This window comes from Mus musculus, chromosome 9 (assembly GCF_000001635.26).
Source record: "Mus musculus strain C57BL/6J chromosome 9, GRCm38.p6 C57BL/6J".
NCBI classification, from domain to species: Eukaryota; Metazoa; Chordata; class Mammalia; order Rodentia; family Muridae; genus Mus; species Mus musculus.
In genome coordinates, this window is record NC_000075.6 from 101,092,054 (window position 1) to 101,112,781 (window position 20,728).

At 40.2% G+C, this 20,728-nt stretch overlaps 2 protein-coding genes across 6 annotated transcripts in view; one reads left to right on the plus strand and one right to left on the minus strand.

The window, feature by feature from the left end:
- Msl2 (MSL complex subunit 2) overlaps window positions 1–12,747 on the plus strand; it is a 30,747-nt gene extending 18,000 nt beyond the window's left edge. For both annotated transcript variants that reach the window (NM_001379344.1, NM_001100451.2), the window contains one exon: window positions 8,518–12,747. In NM_001379344.1, coding sequence (NP_001366273.1) covers window positions 8,598–10,109 — 1,512 coding nt within the window. In that variant the 5' untranslated portion in view covers window positions 8,518–8,597 and the 3' untranslated portion in view covers window positions 10,110–12,747. The remainder of the gene's footprint in view (window positions 1–8,517) is intronic.
- Window positions 12,748–12,935: 188 nt separating this feature from the next.
- Ppp2r3a (protein phosphatase 2, regulatory subunit B'', alpha) overlaps window positions 12,936–20,728 on the minus strand; it is a 146,844-nt gene continuing 139,051 nt past the window's right edge. For 2 of the 4 annotated variants that reach the window (NM_001161362.3, NM_172144.3), the window contains one exon: window positions 12,936–15,916. In NM_001161362.3, the coding sequence (NP_001154834.1) occupies window positions 15,790–15,916 (127 nt within the window). In that variant the 3' untranslated portion in view covers window positions 12,936–15,789. The remainder of the gene's footprint in view (window positions 15,917–20,728) is intronic. The other 2 variants (XM_017313347.2, XM_006511704.4) reach the window with 1 other exon arrangement.

Below are 20,728 nucleotides of genomic sequence, written 5' to 3' on the forward strand. Positions count from 1 at the left end.
ATTCTAGCTGACTTCAGATGTACCAGAAGAGGGCATCAGATCTCATTACATGTAGTTACTGGGATTTGAACTCAGGACCTTTGGAAGAGCAGTCAGTGCTCTTACCCACTGAGCCATCTCTCCAGCCCCTGTTTATGAATTTATAAATAAGATTAATTGCTGGGTGGTGGTTGCTTACTCACACTTTTAATCCCAGCATTTGGGAGGCATAGGCAGGTGGGTGTGAGTTCTAAAACCAGTGTAATCTACAAAGCAAGTTCTAGGACAGCCAAGGCTACACAGAGAAAACTCTGTTTTGACCCCCCTCCCCCTATTTGCTCTTTTTGTCTCAAACGCATTATTTAGCCAAAGCTGGCTCTGAATGTCTGATCCCTCCTGTGTTATGGGGTTGGGTGTATGCCACTGTGCTTGGCTCTTATTTTTAGTCCCTTTTCTTTTTAGGACCTATGGAGATAGTGTCTCTTAGGATGTAGGTCAAATCGGAGGCAATGGGCATTCTTTTGTATTGTTACAGGTCTCTCTGTACCTGGGAGTTTGCTGATTTTTGGTTAGGCTAGCTAGCCACCTCCAGTGACTCTTCTGTCCTTTAGTGTCCTTAAGCTTATGTGGCAAGCTCTGGTCTCACTGAGTCATCTCCCCAATTCCCCAAATCTTATAAGACGTGTTTTAAAATTTTACATGAATTGAATATACATTTTTGCCTGCTTGTATGTATGTGTATTGCTTGTGTGCCTGATGTCCATGAGACCAAAAGAGGGTGTCATGCCCTGGAACTGGGGTTATAGACTGTTGTAAACTGTTTTTTGGGCGCTGGGAACCAAACCCAGGCCTTCCGCAAGAGCAGCAGCTTAAAGAAGCTGTTGTTGAGCGCCCCCCCCCCCCCGCTACCCTCCCCCACTCCCCCTTTATCACTACACGTTTTTAAAAACAGATTTTAGGGGGAAAAACAAGTTTCTTGTTAGGGGAAAGTCACAATTTGTATGTTTTGTTACTGCGTTTTATATTATGCTCTTGCACATACTGACTATAGTTTTTTGTTTTTTCTTAAAAAAACATTTAATCACAGTTTCTATTCCATTGATGACTTGATCAGGAAGATCTCCAGGATTTTTTTTTTTTTACTATGAAGGTTTTTATGCAAAGAACAAAAACAAGGCTGTGCCATTAATGGTTTCTAAACTTGTTTGCTTATTAGAATTTGGGAGACCTTTTCTAAAAATGCACATATTGGGCCACATGTCCATAGACTGCATCAGCTCTGGAGTATGGCAGGTGCTTGTATGACAGGTGACAGCAGTGTAGTGCTGGAATACTGTTTGTGTGAGGTTAATAGTTGCACCTTGAAAATAATATATGCATCAGTAAATTGAAGTAGTGCTGTGCTAACCAAATTTCTCTATAAGTATAACGATTTGGTTTTAAAGATGCTAATGTAGTTAAGAGAGGGCAGTATAAAGCTAGAGTGGTTGCACATATTTAATCTCAGAGTTCAAGGTCAGCCTGGTCCTCATAGCCAGGTCCAGGCCAGCCAGGGCAGCATAGTGAGATCCTGGGAACAAAAGTGTGGGAAGGTAAACCTTCTGATGCAATGGAATAGTAGTTTGTGAAGTACAGATCAGAACTGATTGAGTGATCATTACAGGTGTGCATCTTGTCTTATTGTCAGTAGTTAAGTGAAAAAGTATTGCTTTGCTAAAATATGAAAATGGTAGAATAGTACAGAAGTGTTCTAACTACAAACACTATAAAAGTCCCATTTGTTACTAAGATAAAAGATATCTGGGAGTCTTCTTTAGTTCTTGCTAGAATATTAAATGAAGCATGACTTGTTTATGAATCTGTTGAGGGCTTGAGAAGTTGTACGTCATCCATTTAATTATCTGTGGTGTTGATTTTTTTTTTTAAATATTAATTGCTTGTGGAGACTTAGCTTATAAACTATTGACTTAACCACCTTGAGTACCAGAATTTATTTTGTTGTTTAGTTTATTTAACTCTGTGTTTTTTTTTTTTTTAAAGTAGAGACATTCTAAAGATGTTTTTTATGAGTACACTGTAGCTGTGTTCTGACAAACCAGTAGAGGGCATCGGATCCCATTACAGATGGTTGTGAGTCACCATGTGGTTGCTGGGAATTGAACTCAGGACCTCTGGAAGAGCAGTCAGTGCTCTTAACCACTGAGCCATCTCTCCAGCTCAAACTCTGTGGTTTGATATTCAGATGTCAGTAAATAATTTGGCTTCAGTAACATATAAAATTGTAGTGTTGAACTGTTCTTTTTCTTAGTTCTTAATCCTTTGGTCAAACTGGCATGTGTGTGGCCATCACTGGTCTCTCAATACAATAGTACCTAGTTATTTAAAGTGATGATATATATATATATATAGTGAACTTAAAAATAATTGCTTGGAGCTGGATGAGATAGTGTATAGGAAGCAGAAACATGAGGATAGCTTCAAGTTAAAGATAAGCCACATCCCTTCTCAAGAGGAAAAACAAAACAACATCATCAGACACACACACCAAAAACAAGCAAAATTACCTTGATGTTTGTTGTTGTTGTTTGTTTTGTAGAGCCTACCTATTGGAGAAGATCACAAGTTCAGCCCCCTTTCCCCAACTTGGTCAGGTGATCAAAATATTCAGTCATCATGTTTAGTGACTGCCATCTTCTTTCCTTACTTTAAGTTAAAGCTCATAATGTTCTGTTAATACTATAATCATGTTAGATGCTGTAAAGGAAGAAGTAGGTTACAGGGTTGTGATTAGTGATAGCTGAAGGGGTTAATGCTATTCTGAACATCTCTAATAACTTCTAATAGTTTTATTATTAATTTTTTAATAAATAAAAGTTTTGAGGCATTTATTTTCCTTGTGGTAAACCATTAGAATAAACTGGATGGGGCTGGTGAGATGGCTCAGTGGGTAAGAGCACCCGACTGCTCTTCCAAAGGTCTGGAGTTCAAATCCCAGCAACCACATGGTGGCTCAAAACCATCCATAACGAGATCTGACTCCCTCTTCTGGAGTGTTTGAAGACAGCTACAGTGTACTTACATATAATAAATAAATAAATCTTTAAAAAAAAAAAAAGAAAATATATTAAACTGGATGGGTATAAGTTTAACAGATTCCAAGTACAATGTAGCTGTCTTCAGACACTCCAGAAGAGGGAGTCAGATCTTGTTACGGATGGTTGTGGGCCACCATGTGGTTGCTGGGATTTGAACTCCGGACCTTTGGAAGAGCAGTCAGGTGCTCTTACCCACTGAGCCATCTCACCAGCCCATAAAATTATATTTTAGGTGGATTCTCTGGTCTCTCTCTCTCTTTTTTTTTTTTAAGTTGAGCTTGCTTGTTTGTTTGTTTGTTTATTTATTTATTTATTGTTTTTTTTTGAGACAGGGTTTCTCTGTATAGTCCTGGCTGTCCTGGAACTCACTTTGTAGACCAGGCTGGCCTCAGAAATCAGAAATTCGCCTGCCTCTGCCTCCCAAGTGCTGGGATTAAAGGTGTGCGCCAGCACGCCCGGCAAGTTTATTTTTTAAGATAGGGTTTTTCTGTGTAGCTCTAGTTGGTTGTTTTGGAACTGTGTGTGTACTGGGCTGGCCTCAACTCAGATGTGCCTGCCACTGCATCTGGAGTTTTGGATTAAAGATAATCTACTAGTATGCTTGGCTTGAGGTTTTTATTTTTTTTTTTATTTTTATTTTTTTTTTATTTATTTTGGGCTTTTTTGGGTCAGGGTTTCTCTACCCAGCCTTGACTGTCTTGGAACTCTCTATGTAGACCAGGCTGGCTTCAAACTCTCATCTGTCTGCCTCTGCTTCCCAAGTGCTGGAATCAAATGTATATACCATCATACCCAGCCTAATTTTAATTTCAATTTTATTGGCAACTATGTGTGTGATAGGAATGCATGTGTGTACATGAGTACGCATGTATGTAAGTTTCTGTGTTTATGCATGTGAAGGTCAGATTGCTCTTTACATTATTTACTAAGTCAGGGTATTGCTGCTTTCAGAACTTGCCAGTTCTAGCTAGCTAGTATTCCCTGGGGAATCCCGTGTCTTAATGTAATACTGACCATTAGGCTCACCTGGTTCTTGCTTTATTTGGGAACCTGAACTTTCAACTTTATGGGGCTAGCATTTTGACCAGTGTCATCTCCTTGTCTTTTTTATTTTTTATACAGTAGCTCCATAGTTACATATTTTGCCTCCTGAAACACCTTTAAAGAGGTTTAGACTTCAACATATGCCTGCAAAAAACTGTATTAAGCACAGTTTTGTTAGAATGAAAATAAACTTGTAAAGATGACTATTTTATTTTATTTTTTATTTATTATTATAAATATGTACTCTTTGCTGTCTTCAGACACACCAGAAGAGGGTGTCAGATCTCATTACAGATGTTTGTGAGCCACTATGTGGTTGCTGGGAATTGAACTCATGACTTCTGGAAGAGCAGTCGGCACTCTTAACCGCTGAGCCATCTCTCCAGCCCCTATCACAGACTTTTGACTTGGGAGAAATATATTTACTCATCATGGATGGATGACTTATTGAGAACAGGGTCTTGCTATGTAGTCCAAGCTGGCCTCAAACTCCTGATCTTGCTTCAGCCTCACAAATGTTGGGATTACAAATGTGTTCTACTAGACCTGGCTGTTTGTTTGAGGCCTGTGGGTTTCTGTAGCCCAGCCTGGTCTGGAATTCACTGTAATAAAAAGCTGCCCTCAAACACACAACACTTTCTGTCTCAGCCTCTCTGGTGCTGATTATAAGCGTGAGCCACAATGCTTGGCTTCTTTCAGTCTTTAATACATGACTTTATATTACTAGAATAAGAATCTATGCTGAGTGGTTTATGAATAAGATTCAGTATTATGTATTATTGTAACACCTCAAGAGGCTTAGGGCTTTAACAAGGCCTGTTTATTAGATTTGTCAGTTTTGATTTATTGCTCCAATATAAATGATTATATGTTTTACACATCAATCAATTTTGTATATAATCTAGGCTATCTGAATACTTTCATTTATGGTAAAATGCTATATACAAGCAGTTTCAGCTGTTGTCAAATGATGTGGAAGTAGGACTTTGTTCCTTATTGGGCTCTTTTGCAGCAAAGGTAACTCTGCCTCCCACATATGCTGTATTAGTCACTGTTGTATGGTGTGAAGATACATCATGACCAAGGCAATTCTTAAAAAAAAACAAGCATTTCATTGGAGCTGACTTACAGTTTCAGATGTCTATTCCATTATTATGGCAGGGAGCATGGCAGCTGGCAAGCATGGTGCTAGAGAAGTAGTTTAATACATACCAAACAGCACCCCCCCAAGACATTTTTAAGGCATTATTACCAAAAGCATGTAGAAATTCATTATAATTCTCATCAAAATCCCAATGACACTCTTCACTAAACTACTTTAAAAACTGTAAAACTCATAGAGTAATACAAAAGGCCTCAACTAGTCAGAGGAGCACTGGAGGTGTCACAGTACTTGATTTGAGATTACTATGGAGCAGTAGGAGCAAACAGCACAGTACTGACACAACAGGTACACAGTGATCCACAGTGATCCACAGTGATCCACAGTGATCCACAGTGACACACAGTGATCCACAGTGATCCACAGTGATCCACAGTGACACACAGTGACCCACAGTGATCCACAGTGATCCACAGTGACACACAGTGACACACAGTGACACACAGTGATCCACAGTGACACACAGTGACACACAGTGACACACAGTGATCCACACAGTGCAACAGAGCAGGAGCCTCAGGAGCTACAGACACCTGAGGGTTTTTACCAAGGTGCCAAAGTTTTACACTAGAAAAAAAGCCCGTCAAGATTCCAAAGGACTAAGGGGTGCAGTAAGAAGAGGTGATTCTGTGTTAGGTACCTATCTGTGATACCCATGTGTTTAAAACCTGCCTCTTCCTGAGTTTTGGGATTAAAGTGTGAGATTTGATTCGTTTTTTGTTTTGTTCATGTGTAAGTTGTTGGCATTACATTTTAGTTTAGTACTGTTTGCCATTGTAGGTTTTATTTTATGATTGTTATTACCTCCAGATCCAGTGTTCTCAGAATTTTGTTTTTTGTTTTTTGTTTTTTAAGCCACTGCCATTTAAGTGTATCAAGTGCTTGTCAGTTACGTGGGCGTGTATGTGTGTGCTTCCGTCTGTTCGTCTGTCCCTCTCTGCTTTCCCACCTTAATTTTCCCTAGTAATCTGATTAGAATATTTTTTTGTTAGATTGGGTAATCAAATGGATAATCAAAAAGACTGTGCTTCAGCCTGGTGTGCTGATGGTGCCTTCTGAACAAACAACTGTGTTACTGATGTAGGTTGACTGTGAATACACCTGTGTGCAATCTTTGTTGTTTTGGGTCTTGAATTTATAGACTGCCCCTTCCAGGGAAGCTGTGAGTAAGAGCCATAGCTCTAGCTCTTGGTACTTTTTTTTGAAGACCATGTCCCTTTATATACTGCAGCTCAGGTTGTCCTGAAACGCGACCTTCTGCCCTCCAAGTGCTGAGATTACAAAAGTGTGTGTGTGTAACTTGTATATAAGTGTTTCTAAATACTTTTCTTCCTAAATATTTAAAATATCTTCTTGGTGCTGGTTTTAAGTAGGAGTGTTGGGAAATATAAATTACTGAGAGTTCATTGGTAATATACATAGAAACTCACAGTTATATACAATGTTTTCTTGTGGCCTTCCTAAACCCAGTGACTCTCAGAGTTCTTGTGAATGGCTTTCTTGGAATTATATATATATTCTAGATAAAGATATGGGAGTATCTAACATCTTAGAGAGTTTTACATCTTCTTTTTCAACAATGTCCTCCCCCCCCCCCCCAATCCCCTTAGGGACCTCAGGTGTATGTTTGCTGTAGGTTAAAGAAGTTTAGTTTGCTGGAGATGAATGTTATAAACTGAAAGGTTTTGGGTTGTATGTTGTTGGACTCTTGTGGTTGTGTCTTGTCTTCTTGATGGCTTTTGTCGTTATTTTCTTGTATATGTGGCCTTAGTTCCATGGGGCTTAATAATTTTTTTTGTCTTGAGATTTTTGGTGTTAGTTATTTAAAAATTAAAAATGAAGGTGTCAGGGAGATGGCTGAGTGGGTAGAGTGCTTCCTATGCAAGCATGAATGGAGGTGCTGTCTAACCCCACACTGGTAGGGTGGAGACAGGCTGATGACCCAGTAGAATCTACCCTTCTATTGTTCTTACTTGTACGTCATTTATAATTTGATAGCTGTCTCAAGTTGGTAGACCATTTTACCATGTGTGTTTGTGTGGTATGTGCACATATGTGTGCCAATCATGTGTGCAGAGGCTGTAGGAGAGGACATTAGATGTCCTGTTCTATTTATTTTTTGAAAGGTGGTCTCTCACTGAACCTGGAGCTGGGAGCCAGTGAGCTCCAGTGGACCACCCCACTATTCTACCCCTTGTTGCTAAAGTTACACAAGTGTGCCACTACAACCAGCATGTTTATGTGCTTTCTGGGGATAGGAGCGCAGCTCCTCATACCTGTGCTGTACACGTTGTTAGCCCTTCCCAGCTGAGCCAGCTCCCCAGCTCCACTTTCACTTTCCTAATCTGTTGCTGTACGAGGATACCTATGGTTTATAATAGAACAGTTCTTTTGAGTTCTGGCGTACAGTATTACTTCCATTTTTCTTTATTGTAATAAGTTTAAACATAATGGCCCACGTCTGTGGTTTAGAGGGAAGTTGTTAACGTGAAAAAAAAGTCTATTGAGCCAGGCATGGTGGTGCACAAGTTTCTCCCACCAATCCCGATCTTGTTCTTTTGAGTCAGGGTCTCTGTATAGTCCTTAGCTGCCCTGGAATTCACTATGTAGAGACCATGCTGTCCTTGAACTTATATAGAGATTCACCTTCCTCTGACTCTATAGCGTGCTGGGATTAAAGATGTGCACCACTGTGTCAGGCTCAGATACCCCTCATTTTATTCTGTTCTTATGTTTTAGTCCTTGTGGGAGATTTGAATTGAATAAAACTCCCTTTTCTTTTAATGAATGAGCCCTTACTCCATTGTAGTTTACATTTTGATCTTATGGCTCATATATATAATTACAGGTTGGAATTAGATTTGTACCAATTCTGTTCAATAAGTTGTCTATTCTTCTCTTGTATTAGTTTGGGGCCTCAGGGGTTTTAAGCCTACACTTTACCACCACACTTACTTCCTGGTAGCTTTTGGAGAGAAGACCATAAGGAGGTTGGTGTTAACATTTTGTGGGCAAGACCGAAATCCAGGAAGACTGTGATTTGAGATAACGGAATGGAGACTATGTTACAGAAATGAAGTAAGATGTTGACGATTTCTCCAGTTATCTCTGTATACCCTTCCTTCCAGTCTAGTGAGTCTAACAAATTTCAGTTTAAGAGATTAATGTCTGAACTCCATTATATGAAACAGTATATTAGTTTTGCTAAAATCTGTGCTTTCCTCCTCCTCCCCTTAGGACATTTGCTTCAAGATCCTATTGCACCCACCAACTCCACCTGCCAACACTATGTCTGCAAAACTTGTAAAGGCAAGAAAATGATGATGAAACCTTCATGTAGCTGGTGCAAAGACTATGAGCAGTTTGAGGAGAACAAGCAGTTAAGCATCCTAGTGAATTGCTACAAGAAACTGTGTGAATATATAACCCAGACGACACTGGCACGGGATATAATAGAAGCAGTTGACTGTTCTTCTGATATTTTGGCTTTGCTTAATGACGGATCATTGTTTTGTGAGGAGACCGAGAAACCTTCAGATTCATCCTTCACTCTGTGTTTGACACATTCCCCTTTACCTTCAACTTCAGAACCCACAGCTGATCCTCAAGCTAGCTTATCTCCAATGTCTGAGAGTACCCTCAGCATTGCCATTGGCAGTTCTGTTATCAATGGTTTGCCTACTTACAATGGGCTTTCAATAGATAGATTTGGTATAAATATCCCTTCACCTGAACATCCAAATACAATTGACGTGTGTAATACTGTTGATATAAAAACTGAGGATCTGTCTGACAACCTGCCACCTGTCTGTGACACGGTAGCCACTGACTTGTGCTCCACAGGTATTGATATCTGTAGTTTCAGTGAAGATATAAAACCCGGTGACTCTCTTTTGCTGAGTGTTGAGGAAGTACTCCGCAGCTTAGAAACTGTTTCAAATACAGAAGTTTGCTGTCCTAATTTGCAGCCAAACTTGGAAGCCACTGTATCCAATGGACCTTTTTTGCAGCTTTCTTCCCAGTCTCTTAGCCATAATGTTTTCATGTCCACCAGCCCTGCACTTCATGGGTTATCATGTACAGCAGCAACTCCCAAGGTAGCAAAGTTGAATCGAAAACGATCCAGATCTGAAAGTGACAGTGAGAAAGTTCAGCCACTTCCAATTTCTACCATTATCCGAGGCCCAACACTGGGGGCATCTGCTCCTGTGACTGTGAAGCGGGAAAGCAAAATCTCTCTTCAACCTATAGCAACTGTTCCCAATGGAGGCACGACACCCAAGATCAGCAAGACTGTACTTTTATCTACTAAAAGCATGAAAAAGAGTCATGAACATGGATCCAAGAAATCTCACTCTAAATCCAAGCCAGGTATTCTTAAAAAAGACAAAGCAGTAAAGGAAAAGATGCCTAGTCATCATTTTATGCCAGGAAGCCCTACCAAGACTGTGTACAAAAAGCCCCAGGAAAAGAAAGGATGTAAATGTGGGCGTGCTACTCAAAATCCAAGTGTTCTTACATGCCGCGGCCAACGCTGCCCTTGCTACTCTAACCGGAAAGCCTGCTTAGATTGTATATGTCGTGGCTGCCAAAACTCCTATATGGCCAATGGGGAGAAGAAGCTGGAGGCATTTGCGGTGCCAGAAAAGGCCTTGGAGCAGACCAGGCTCACTTTGGGCATTAATGTGACTAGCATTGCTGTGCGTAACGCAAGTACCAGCACCAGTGTAATTAATGTCACAGGGTCCCCTGTAACGACATTTTTGGCTGCCAGTACACATGATGATAAAAGTTTGGATGAAGCTATAGATATGAGATTCGACTGTTAAATCAGTGGGTCTTTAAACCTACCCCTTGGTAGGAAATAGCTACAGTTTTACGGCAGCTATGGTTCTGTTGGTTTAACTTGCCGGAGCTCCTGCATATAGATCACTTGTATCAAGTGTTTTCATTGCTAAGTTATATGTGTTAGTGTCGGGGAAATAGTTTGCAGATAATGGAGGAGTAACCCTACAACTATATGTTCTTAGTTCTTACAGAACCTCATAGTTTGAGAACAAATGCTGATGCAACTGATTTATACAAAATGAACTTTGGCAAGGAAATAACAATAACCTCATTGTTTATGGTCATGCTTTGTGCATAATCAAAGTTGATGATTAAAATGTAAGGAAGTGGTATCAGTCAGTCCATAAAGATTGCGCTAATTTTTTTGTGAAAAAGTAGCCATTAGTTTATCAGGAGACTTTGTGCTGCCTTCAAATGCCGCACTGATATTTCTCCTGTTGAAAAGCTGATGTGTCCAGCTCAACCTTTGTGCTGACATAATACCATTTCTGATCATGAAAATTGGCTACTGGCGTGTATGTAGCAGTTCTTAAATCAGCAGTATTATGAAAGAAAATTTCCCCCTCATTAGAATGTTTAAGAAATCTGTCTTTTAAAAAAGTGAACAAATAAATTCCATCAGACCACAAATGTTAAGCTGTTTATGCTTTAAATATTTATGAGTTCAGCCCTCCTTTCTAGTTATCTGATTTACTTCTATGAGAAAATCCTAAGTCCTTTCACTTTGAGCAATGTTCTATTTGGTAAATAAAGTGAAGAGCTGTTTTATTCTGAATATAACTGAATTTATATAGTTCATGACAGAATTTTTAAAAAATATAAAAATAATCTAAAAATTGGGTTTTATTTAAATGAATTCTGGAATAATGCCCCAAATGTGCCCAGACTTATGCATTATACTTATTGCCATTGACAACTTCTTTTTTATTTATTTCCTATTTGCCACGGGCTTTACCTTGAATATGCTCCTTTTTTTCCTTTTCTTTCTTTTCTTTTTTCTTTTTTAGGGTGCTGTTCAAAATGAAGGCTTCTTCATCAAGGCCTTTAGTGAAGCCTGGGCATTTAGGTCTAAAGCTCGGAGGATCTTCTTTAGATGCTCTTGCATGTAAAGCACAAACTGTTTCAGTTTAATGTACTTCCTCCTACTAACTTTATGGGGAAGATAAACATTCTGTTGATGGGAGGTCCTAGTCAGTTGCTTGAGAGAGCACAGCCCAGGTTAAACAAGGACTGACTAGGTGTAGAGAGAACCTTGTGATTTCAAAGAGTTGCTGCTTTGGCAGTGCTTGTTCTAAGAAAAATACTGCTAGGGAAGTTCCAACTTCTACTGCACTCAACATCTAGTGAGATCTGATGTGTTGAAGTTGTTTTGGTTTGGCACACAGCATGTTCAATGATGGTTACTCGCCTCACAAAGACATGGAGAAGAATCCTTTGGACACAGCAGATGACACCTCCTGTTTTGTAGTGTATCCTGGTGTCATTTTCTGGGGATGTGGTCAGGTAGTTGTTTTGTTGTTGTCATTGGGCTTTTTAAAAAAACAAAAAAATACCAAAAAAATTTTTTGGTCTCTTTGGGTGGGGCGGGGGTGGGCTAAAGCCATAGGAAGGAAATGTGATGTATGTGTCCAGTATGTACGATTTTGTTTTTGTTTTGCAAGAAGAGTTGAACTATTTTTGATAACAAGAGTAAATGGTGGAAAATGCTTCTTAGTTGTCTTGTCTTTATTTGCTTACCAAGTTTTGGAATTTTATTTAAATCTTTAAATGATAGCAGTGTCTTATGAAACATGTATTTACCTGAACTTTGTAACAGTTTTTGTGTTGAACCATATTCCCTGCTATATAATCGTGTAAATCTGTTTTTTATTCACTAATGATCACTGCAGAAATGACTAGAAATGAGATTGTACACATGGATAATTAGGCTATATTTTGCAAATCTCCCAAACTTTCCTAGTATCTTAAAATTCATGGAGTACCTAATTGCTTCCCAAATTTGATCACTTTGTTTCTTGATGCATGGGAGGTCGGCAATATAGACAAAGTGGACATTAGTATGTGAGGGCCTTGATTGATCTGTAATATTGCCAATGATGAATTCAGGTTGTTTTTAGCACAAGTTTCTCTTTTTTATGCTGGTATTCTCACTGCCACATTTTTGGAAACCTGTATTACACCTTAAATCTATCAATAAATGATAGTTTTCTAATTCTATGTTGTAGAATACTGAGGAGTTTGGGATAGCATGTTTTGAATGGTCTGTATTAGCCGGGGGAAAAGAACTTTATTACAGTGCCTTGGTTTTTTATATTGTTTTTCTTTATGATGTGTGGATTTTTAAAAAAGTAATGTTGACAAATGAATTAGCTGTGAATTTATTGAAGTAACTGGACTTCTCCATCAGGATATGAAATTACTAAACAAGAAAAACTGCATTTAAATTGGTATATCATGAATAATCTGAGTCCTTGCCATTAGAGAGTTAAACTTTTTCTTTTTGGTTAGATTTGTTGAGTGTATATTTTCTTTATGAAGTCCTAGGGTAAAGGCTCTCTGTAATTGCTTTCTTAAAAAAAATGATAACCTTACTGAAGAAAAGTAAAAATGTTAAACAAATGAGTAGAATTTTTTTTCCGTAGGTAACAATGCTTTTAGGACATAAAACTCAAGACGGTATGATCTGGAGGTAATATTCTGGTTTCATTTTAGATGCCCAGTAGTAACATGCCTTTGAATGTAGAGAGGCTAAAGTCACCTTTCACCCCGGAGAAGCCCTGCATCCCAAAGGAAAACACTCCTCAGGATTTAGATTGCATTAAGAGTTCTTTATAACATCCCCAAGTCTTCAAAACCTCAGCTGCACTTGCAGGCATAAAGCCGAATTGTATCTAAACCGCACTGCAGAGTGAACGCAGTCGAGCACACGACAGACAGCTTTATTTTGTTTGGCAGAGGGGAGAACAACTCATGCACCGTCTACTCCGCTCGGCCAGCGCCACACAGGATATCTGCGCTAGTGCTGGGGTTTTCTTTCTTCCTTTTCTTTCCCTTTTAAAAAAACAACAAAACCCAACATTTTGAACAGTAACAGATATGATAGATGCAGGGAAATATACAGAATTTTATTAGTTTGATTACCTTGACAATTATGCTATGAAACCCTCCTTTCATTAAATAATATTTAGATTAGTGGTTCTCAACCTGGGGGTCGAAACCCCTTTCACAGGGGTTGCGTAACACATATCGGCTATTTACATCATGATTAATAATAGTAAAATTACATTTATGAAGTAGCAAATAATTTTATGGTTGGGGGTCACCATAACGTGAGGAACTGTATTAAAGGGTCACAGCATTAGGAGTGTTGAGAACCGCTGCTTTAGATTATAGTTCATCTTTTCCAAGGTCCCTGGGGGTATCGTCACAACTTGACATTTCCAGTTTGTTAGTAAGGAGTATACTTAGCTTCATCTTTACCAGAACATCAAATACATACTAACCTAGTTCCTTAGAAGTTGCACTCCTTGCATTCATTTCTAAGAAAGGAATAGGGTGAAACACTTGTTTATAAAGAAAGTATAATTCAGGTAACCCAAATTAAATAGTCCTCCAACTGGATGGTGTTGATGGGTTTTGATCAAGGTAAAAAGCAGAGTCGAGTAAGGGTGGAGGAACAAGGTAACAGAATAATGAAAAAGGGCTGAGGTGCAGCGGTGGTGCAGCGCTTTCTTGGCCTGTGGATCGTCCAGGTTTTGATTCCCAGCACCACAAAGTACGAGTTGCATACATTTCAGTGCAGTTGGTGAGGTTTAACCGGCTCAGCCCTGTGCTCCTGTTGTTTAAAGGATATTATAGAGCTGAGTTCTGTGCTTCTGGGTAAGTCTCAAAATACTTTAGATACCCAGCTAATAAAATTCTTTATACCTCTACCCCCACCCCTTTAATAACTATTACCCTTTTGCATTTTCGTTTGAAATTAAATCATTCCCTCTTCCTACTAAACTTGGATGGGATTGGCAGCAACATCATATAATTCTTTTTAAGACAAGGTTTCACTGTGTAGTCCATGCTGACCTCAAACTATGAGCCCTCCTCACCCCAGGCTGCTGAGCCCCGGCATTACAGCAAGCAGTGTATCTGGGGTAATATAGATGTGCATTCTCTCGTCTCCTGCCTTAACTACCTAAATCCGGAGATTTTAGGCATGTGCCACCAAATGTGTGAGATCTTTTGTAAATTTTTTCCCTCAGTTTAGTCACTGTTAGGTTTTAATTATCGGGGTTAACTCCTAGTTGTAATAGTTCCCAGTTTCTATGATGGGTATAAGGAAGATTAGTTGAGTCTTAGGGAACTGGAGAATCTTGGGACGGGTGGGGTTGCAGGGCTTGCTAATTTCTAGTATTAGTTGATATTACATTTCTTATTCTATCTCCCAAGGTTTGATTATTTCACTGCGTGGCCTTTCAATTAGGAAGAAAACTAGGATGGAGAGGAAGGGTGGCTACTCTGACCCTTTAAAGTTGGGAAAAAGAGTCACTCTGATTTTAGACATGTCCATTCTTTTTAGTTTTTTTTTTCCTTCTCTTTTTTCAGCATGAAGGGTAACAACAAGCATATTGTAGGGGTTGGCTGCGTGGCCATTGAAAAGTATAGAATTCTGAATTTACCACTATAGTAAAAGGCTTTTCTACTGTGGGTGAGAATAATCGTTTTTCTTCCAAGGTTGATAATAATAAGGTGGATGAAATACCTGATGTGGTAGGTGTTTTCCACAGGAAGTAAGGAACACTGTGTAGTTTGTGCCTTTTACTTTTGACTTAGTCTAGTATTCAAGAGAGGGGACGGAGTGTGTATAGTGAGAGGTTTCCATGGGATGTCCCATTCCTAAGTCTTCAAGTAAGCCTTCTGCTAGAAATGAAGATAGGTCATTGATTTGTAGATTAGTACATTATCCAATAATTATCTGCAAATGTTAATAAGTGCCAAATTCTGTAATTGTCTTCATTTTCAGAAATGTTTTCATGAGATTTTTGTACAAGGTCCACAGTCAGATGCAGAGGCTGCCAGAGCTTGCCAGCAGAGCTGGAAGGGCCCAGTGGTTATAATACCTGAGAATGTAAAGTGACTTAGCAGTTTGGCAGGTCATGGTGAAATTACATTAAACCAGGTAAGTTCAAGGTCCCTGAACTCCAGTACATAGAAGTAGTTTCTGAGATGTTTTGGCAGTGCTTTTGTTACTGGGACAAAGCCAGTTCTAGAGGCCCTTTTTCAAGTTCCAGAATTTTTGACTCAAGTGAGGTTTTCTTCCAGGTTCTGTAGGAGCCTGCAGTACCCCAGGGAAGCTGGCAGTACCAAGCAAGGCAGCTTCTGCTACTGTGCAGAGAACTGTGTGTCACGTGTGACCTTGGTTCCAAGAGAGCCTCCATGCACTGAGGGGGGCAGCGCTGACTGCAGACTTTGTTTGGAAGGTGACTGGTGACAGTATGCTACTTCCAAGGACGAGCTCTGCACATTTTCCACAAACTGGAGGGGTCTCCTGTGCTGAACTACTTAGAGCATCTTAGTTTCTAGTGCACATGGAGGAATCAAACCCTTTACAAAGCAGTGTACAAACTAGAGCATCTCTACACAGCATCCTTCTGGTGTAGATAATGGTAACTACTCTTCATCCACTGACTGAAGCTTTCCACATTTCTCTGAAAGGCTTGAAGTTACTATTTTATTGCCCTTGTTTCCAAGTTCAGAGGGAGATACAGGTTCATCTGATTCATAGTCTTCAAATGAGCTGGAAAGATAAAGCAAAATTAGTTGATTAAAAAAATTAGTTTGTAAACATTTGGGTACACATCAATATAGCAATGCAGAGATTTATGAGTAGCCTGAAAATCCTCCCTTACCCAACATGAATATAATTGAGCTGCTCTCATAGGGAGCAGAAAACTCCTCCCTGCTCCCTATGAAGCTCAAGTCCATGCTAGGATCTGTTGAAAAGCAGTTAGTAGCTTTTCGAATGTATATACGGTATTTCTACACGGGAGCATTTTATCATTCACTCATTTTGCATTACAGCCTCTCTCCTTGCCCCCTAGTGACATATTTAGATGTGCAGTGTGCCTGTTGCAGACACCAAGTCCACTTGTGGATTCTCCTCTGTTCTAATTCCCTTCGAAGCCTACTGATAGATAGCCTTGAAATGCCATGTCTCCCAGGTTCAATATTTATTTCTTGTGAATGATGGTTGCCTGCCCTGAGGTATTCAAGTTAAATATTCTGATACTAATTTGAGCCTAGAAAAATACATAAGGTCATTGGCTGAATTAGGTTCTGTGTTAACAGTGCTTGACATCACTGGTGTAGCTTAGGAGCTTTGGTATGCTAGAGAAGTGCTTTATTCTGGAGCCACATACTCTAACCCTAAACTTTTTTTTTTTTTGTAAATTTTATTTGTATGAGTGTATGGCCTGCATGTATGCATGTGTACCATGTGTGTGATGCCCAGAAAGGCATCAGAAGAGGGCATTGGATCCCTTGGAATTGGATTACAAATGATTGTGAGCTGCCATGTGGGTGCTGGGAACTAAACTTGGGTTCTTTGTAAGGGCAAAATGTGCACACCACTGAGCCATTACTTCACAGCCCCTCCCCCAAACATAATTTGAGTAGAGAAACATTTTTTAAAAAATTATCTACCTAATGTTTAGAAAAACTTCCGTGATTCTAGCTCATGGTGATGCTTGCCTGTTCACTGCAGATACCCCAGCTATGTTCTTAATTTGTTTCTATTCCATTACTTCATCCTTGAGGTGTGGCGGATATGTCATTGCAGTGAGCTATGCTGGTAAGCTTGCTTTACAAGGTGTGGAGTGTGATCAAAGTTAATTCTAACAATGACAAATCAGGACTGCTTATTCCTGTCAAAATGGGGGACATTTTTTCTTTCCTTGGTCTCTACCTTGTTATGTGCAAGCTGTTAGTGTCTTAATACCTCAGTGCAAGTCTGAGAAAAAGGCCTATTTCAGAGTTAAGTCAGAAGTGATACTAATTCAGTAAATATCTGAACTCAAATTTTGCTGAGCTTGAACCAAATGCTGGGATACAATGTTACAGGAATGCTGGAATGAAATGGAACCAGCCTCTTCTAGCTCTGGTGGCCTGGGAGAGAGAGACAACCTGGAATGGTGGCTAAAGGGGTAAAATGTGGGTTCTGGAGCCAAGACTCTTAAGGTCAGATTCTAATCTGGGTCTGGTCAGTATGTGACTTGGGACATGATACCTGGCCCTACATTAATATCTTTACCTCATGAGTACCACCAGCTGGAGGTGATCAGGGTCTAATACATCAGAAACTACTAAATGTAGCTCATGTTTTATAGAGAAGTACTAGGGCTTATCTGAGCATGATTGTGACACATAACCCTATTGAGGGCAAGATTATTTGTGAATAAAAACAACCCCCTTTCCCTAACACCATTTCCCTAACACCAGCTAGGTACCACACCATTCCAGCACTCTGGAGACAGGGGCATATCTTGGTATATACTTTTGAGTTCCAGGCCAGCCACACAGGGCTACAAAACAAAAGGCCAAACCAAAAGGGTTGATTCAGTAACTGTCATTTTGGTTAGTGTTGTGGAAACCTAGTAAGGCAATATCTGGGGATACATTTGACTTACAACTGGGAGGATCTGGTGGGCATGTAGTTAGAACAGTCTAAGGATAGAACTAAACTTACACACTTTGCCAGAGGCCACCTTATGGTCATCCATCTTAGAACTAGTGGGGTTGTTGGAGCCTGATCCCAGCATTGTGAAGTAGGCTGTGGACTAAACTCATTTGTACTCTTGGGTAACCTTGATCTTTTTTGTGTTTCCACACCATTTCTGTGTGCTTCTAACCCTCTCTGTCCAACCTCAGCCTCTGGCTACACTGAGAGCCCTTACACGTCTGGCTGCCGACTAGATGCCTTTCCTAGGATGACAGCATTCCTCAGCCTGAACTCACGCTCCTGCAGTAGTGAGGCAGAATCCCAATAGTGACCTTTCTTCCTCCCATCTTGGAATCCAGCCAGTTGCTCAACACATTGTACCCTATGGACACAGCTGCTGCTTCCTGCTTTCTTGCTTGAATGCTGAAGTTTTTTAGGGACTGGATTTCTTGGTTTCCCTTCTGCCATGGACCCCTTGCTGCTGCTATACCTAGTCATGTTTGGGATTAGTTACAGTTTTGGGGTTTAGTGCCACTGTTTTCTAGTTACCCAAAATACCTGTCCTTCTGGCAAAATGTGTTCCATTTGTTTTTTTGTTTTGTTTTTTTGAGACACGGTTTCTCTGTGTAGCCCTGGCTGTCCTGGAACTCACTCTGTAGACCAGGCTGGCTTTGAACTCAGAAATCCTCTGCCTCCCAAGTGCTGGGATTAAAGGCATGTGCCACCACTGCCCGGCGGAGGGTTCCATTTGTTTATCTGAGATAAAATATTCTTCATTCTAGGCTACAGAGGTATAGCTCAATGGATATTAGTGCTTACTGCTCTTGCAGAGAATTCGAGTTTCGTTCTCAGCACCCATTTTTGGTGGCTTATGGCTACCTGTAACAACACCTGCAGAAGATTTGACAGCTTCTTTGGCCCCCATAAGTACCTGTAGGTGTGCATTCTCTCCTTCCTTCCTTCCTTCCTTCCTTCCTTCCTTCCTTCCTTCCTTCCTTCCTTTTCTTTCTTTCTTTCCCCATCCCCCATCCAGTACATACGAGCAGAAGCAGGTGGGTCTCCTGAGTCTAGGCCAGCCAGGACTACATAGTGAGACCCTGTCTTGATAAAGCCAATTGCTTTAGAGGTGTTATCTGTTAACATTGAGTGAGCAGGGACTCAGGATGAAGCAGCCCACAGTTCAGTTCACAAGCATAAAACAGCAGCTTTCTTAGGAATGCTGTTAGCACAAAAGTATAAAGGCAGACAATGTGCAAAGTTCTGTCAGCAGTATTCCTACTTTTGGAACCTAGCTTTCCTGAAGTTTTCACTCAAATAATCAAGTTTTTTTTTTTTTTTTAAGGGAAAAATATTATGCTGGTTCTGCAAATCCTGGGATGGAAACACTAAGAGTTTACAGAGCTGCTCTTGGCACATACATGGTGTGACAAAGGTCTATATGTAGTTTCAGGTGTTGACGGGGAGTTGTGGTTTGGGCCAAGTTTCAGAAATTCTGATTATTTACAGAAACAAATGGCTAGACTATTTGACTCAGGGCTTGCTGTGGGAAATCTCCAACATGGTGGGTACAAACACAGAATAGTCACTAGTTCTTTACTTGGGAACCTTTTATAATCCAGAAGTGGAAGTGTGGCTTGATTATATTTTAACTCACTGCAGATCCTCCCACTTCTGCACTCTTCTTAGTACTGGGAATCCAGGCAGGCACTACCACACAGCTTTTGCAATAATACTGGGGTTAGAACTTAGGGAGCTTTGTGCATGATAGACGAGTACTCTACCAACCGAGCCACATCCCTAGTCTCATCTCTCTCTTAAGAAAGGTCCTACTGGGCTGGTGAGATGGCTCAGCAGGTAAGAGCACCCAACTGCTCTTCCAAAGGTCCTGAGTTCAAATCCCAGCAACCACATGGTGGCTCACAACCATCTGTAATGAGATCTGACTCCCTTTTCTGGTATGTCTGAAGACAGCTACAGTGTACTTACATATAATAAATAAATAAATCTAAAAAAAACTGTATTCATAAAAAAAAAAAAAAAAAAAAAAGAAAGGTCCTACTAAGTAGCCATGGCTGGCCTGAAGGAGAGAGTGACATGCATAGTATGACTATGCTCCTCGCACATACACACACATGCAATAAAAGTTACTAATGTCTACCATCTCACTTTCCTGTCTCAGAAAGTTGATCTGCTTTAAGAACACTCAGTAGAAAAGTTAAAATAGTTTCTATTTTAAATGAGTGTTCTGTCTGCATATTACTGCGTGTGCACAGAGGCCAGTAGAGGGTGCAAGGTGCCCTGGCTCTGGAGGTTTAGATGGTTGCAAGTGGCTATGTAGGTGCTGGCAACCAAATCTGGGTCCTCTGCAAGAGCAACAAGTGCTGCGCCATCCTCCCAGCTCCTAAAAATCAAAACAAAATACTGCCCCTCCCCATTTTTAAAGATAAGGTTTCTTTATATAGTCCAAGCTCACCTCAGATGCATGGTGTTCCCCCCTCAAATGCCCAAGTCTGAGGATTACAGGTGTGTGTGACTATGTCTGGACCATAAACTACCTAATGGACAAGTCACTGCTTTAGGGGACATTCTAAAGCAGTAGAGTCTGCTTTGAACGCTAGTGACACTGTTGCTTAGGTGTGCTGAAGCATACATAATAGCTATTTCTATTGCTTGACCAAAGGTGTTTTAAAACTAGTGTGTGTGTATGCGTGGTTGCTAAGTGTGTTTGTGGTAATGTGTGGAGGTCAGAGGACAACTTTTGTGAAGTTGGTCCTTTCCTTCCACCGTTATTTGGGTTTGGGGAATCACACTCAGGTCTTATAGCCTTTACTAAGCACCTTTGCCTGCTGACTCAGCCTGATGCTCCCCACACCTGCACCTTATTCAGTTAGG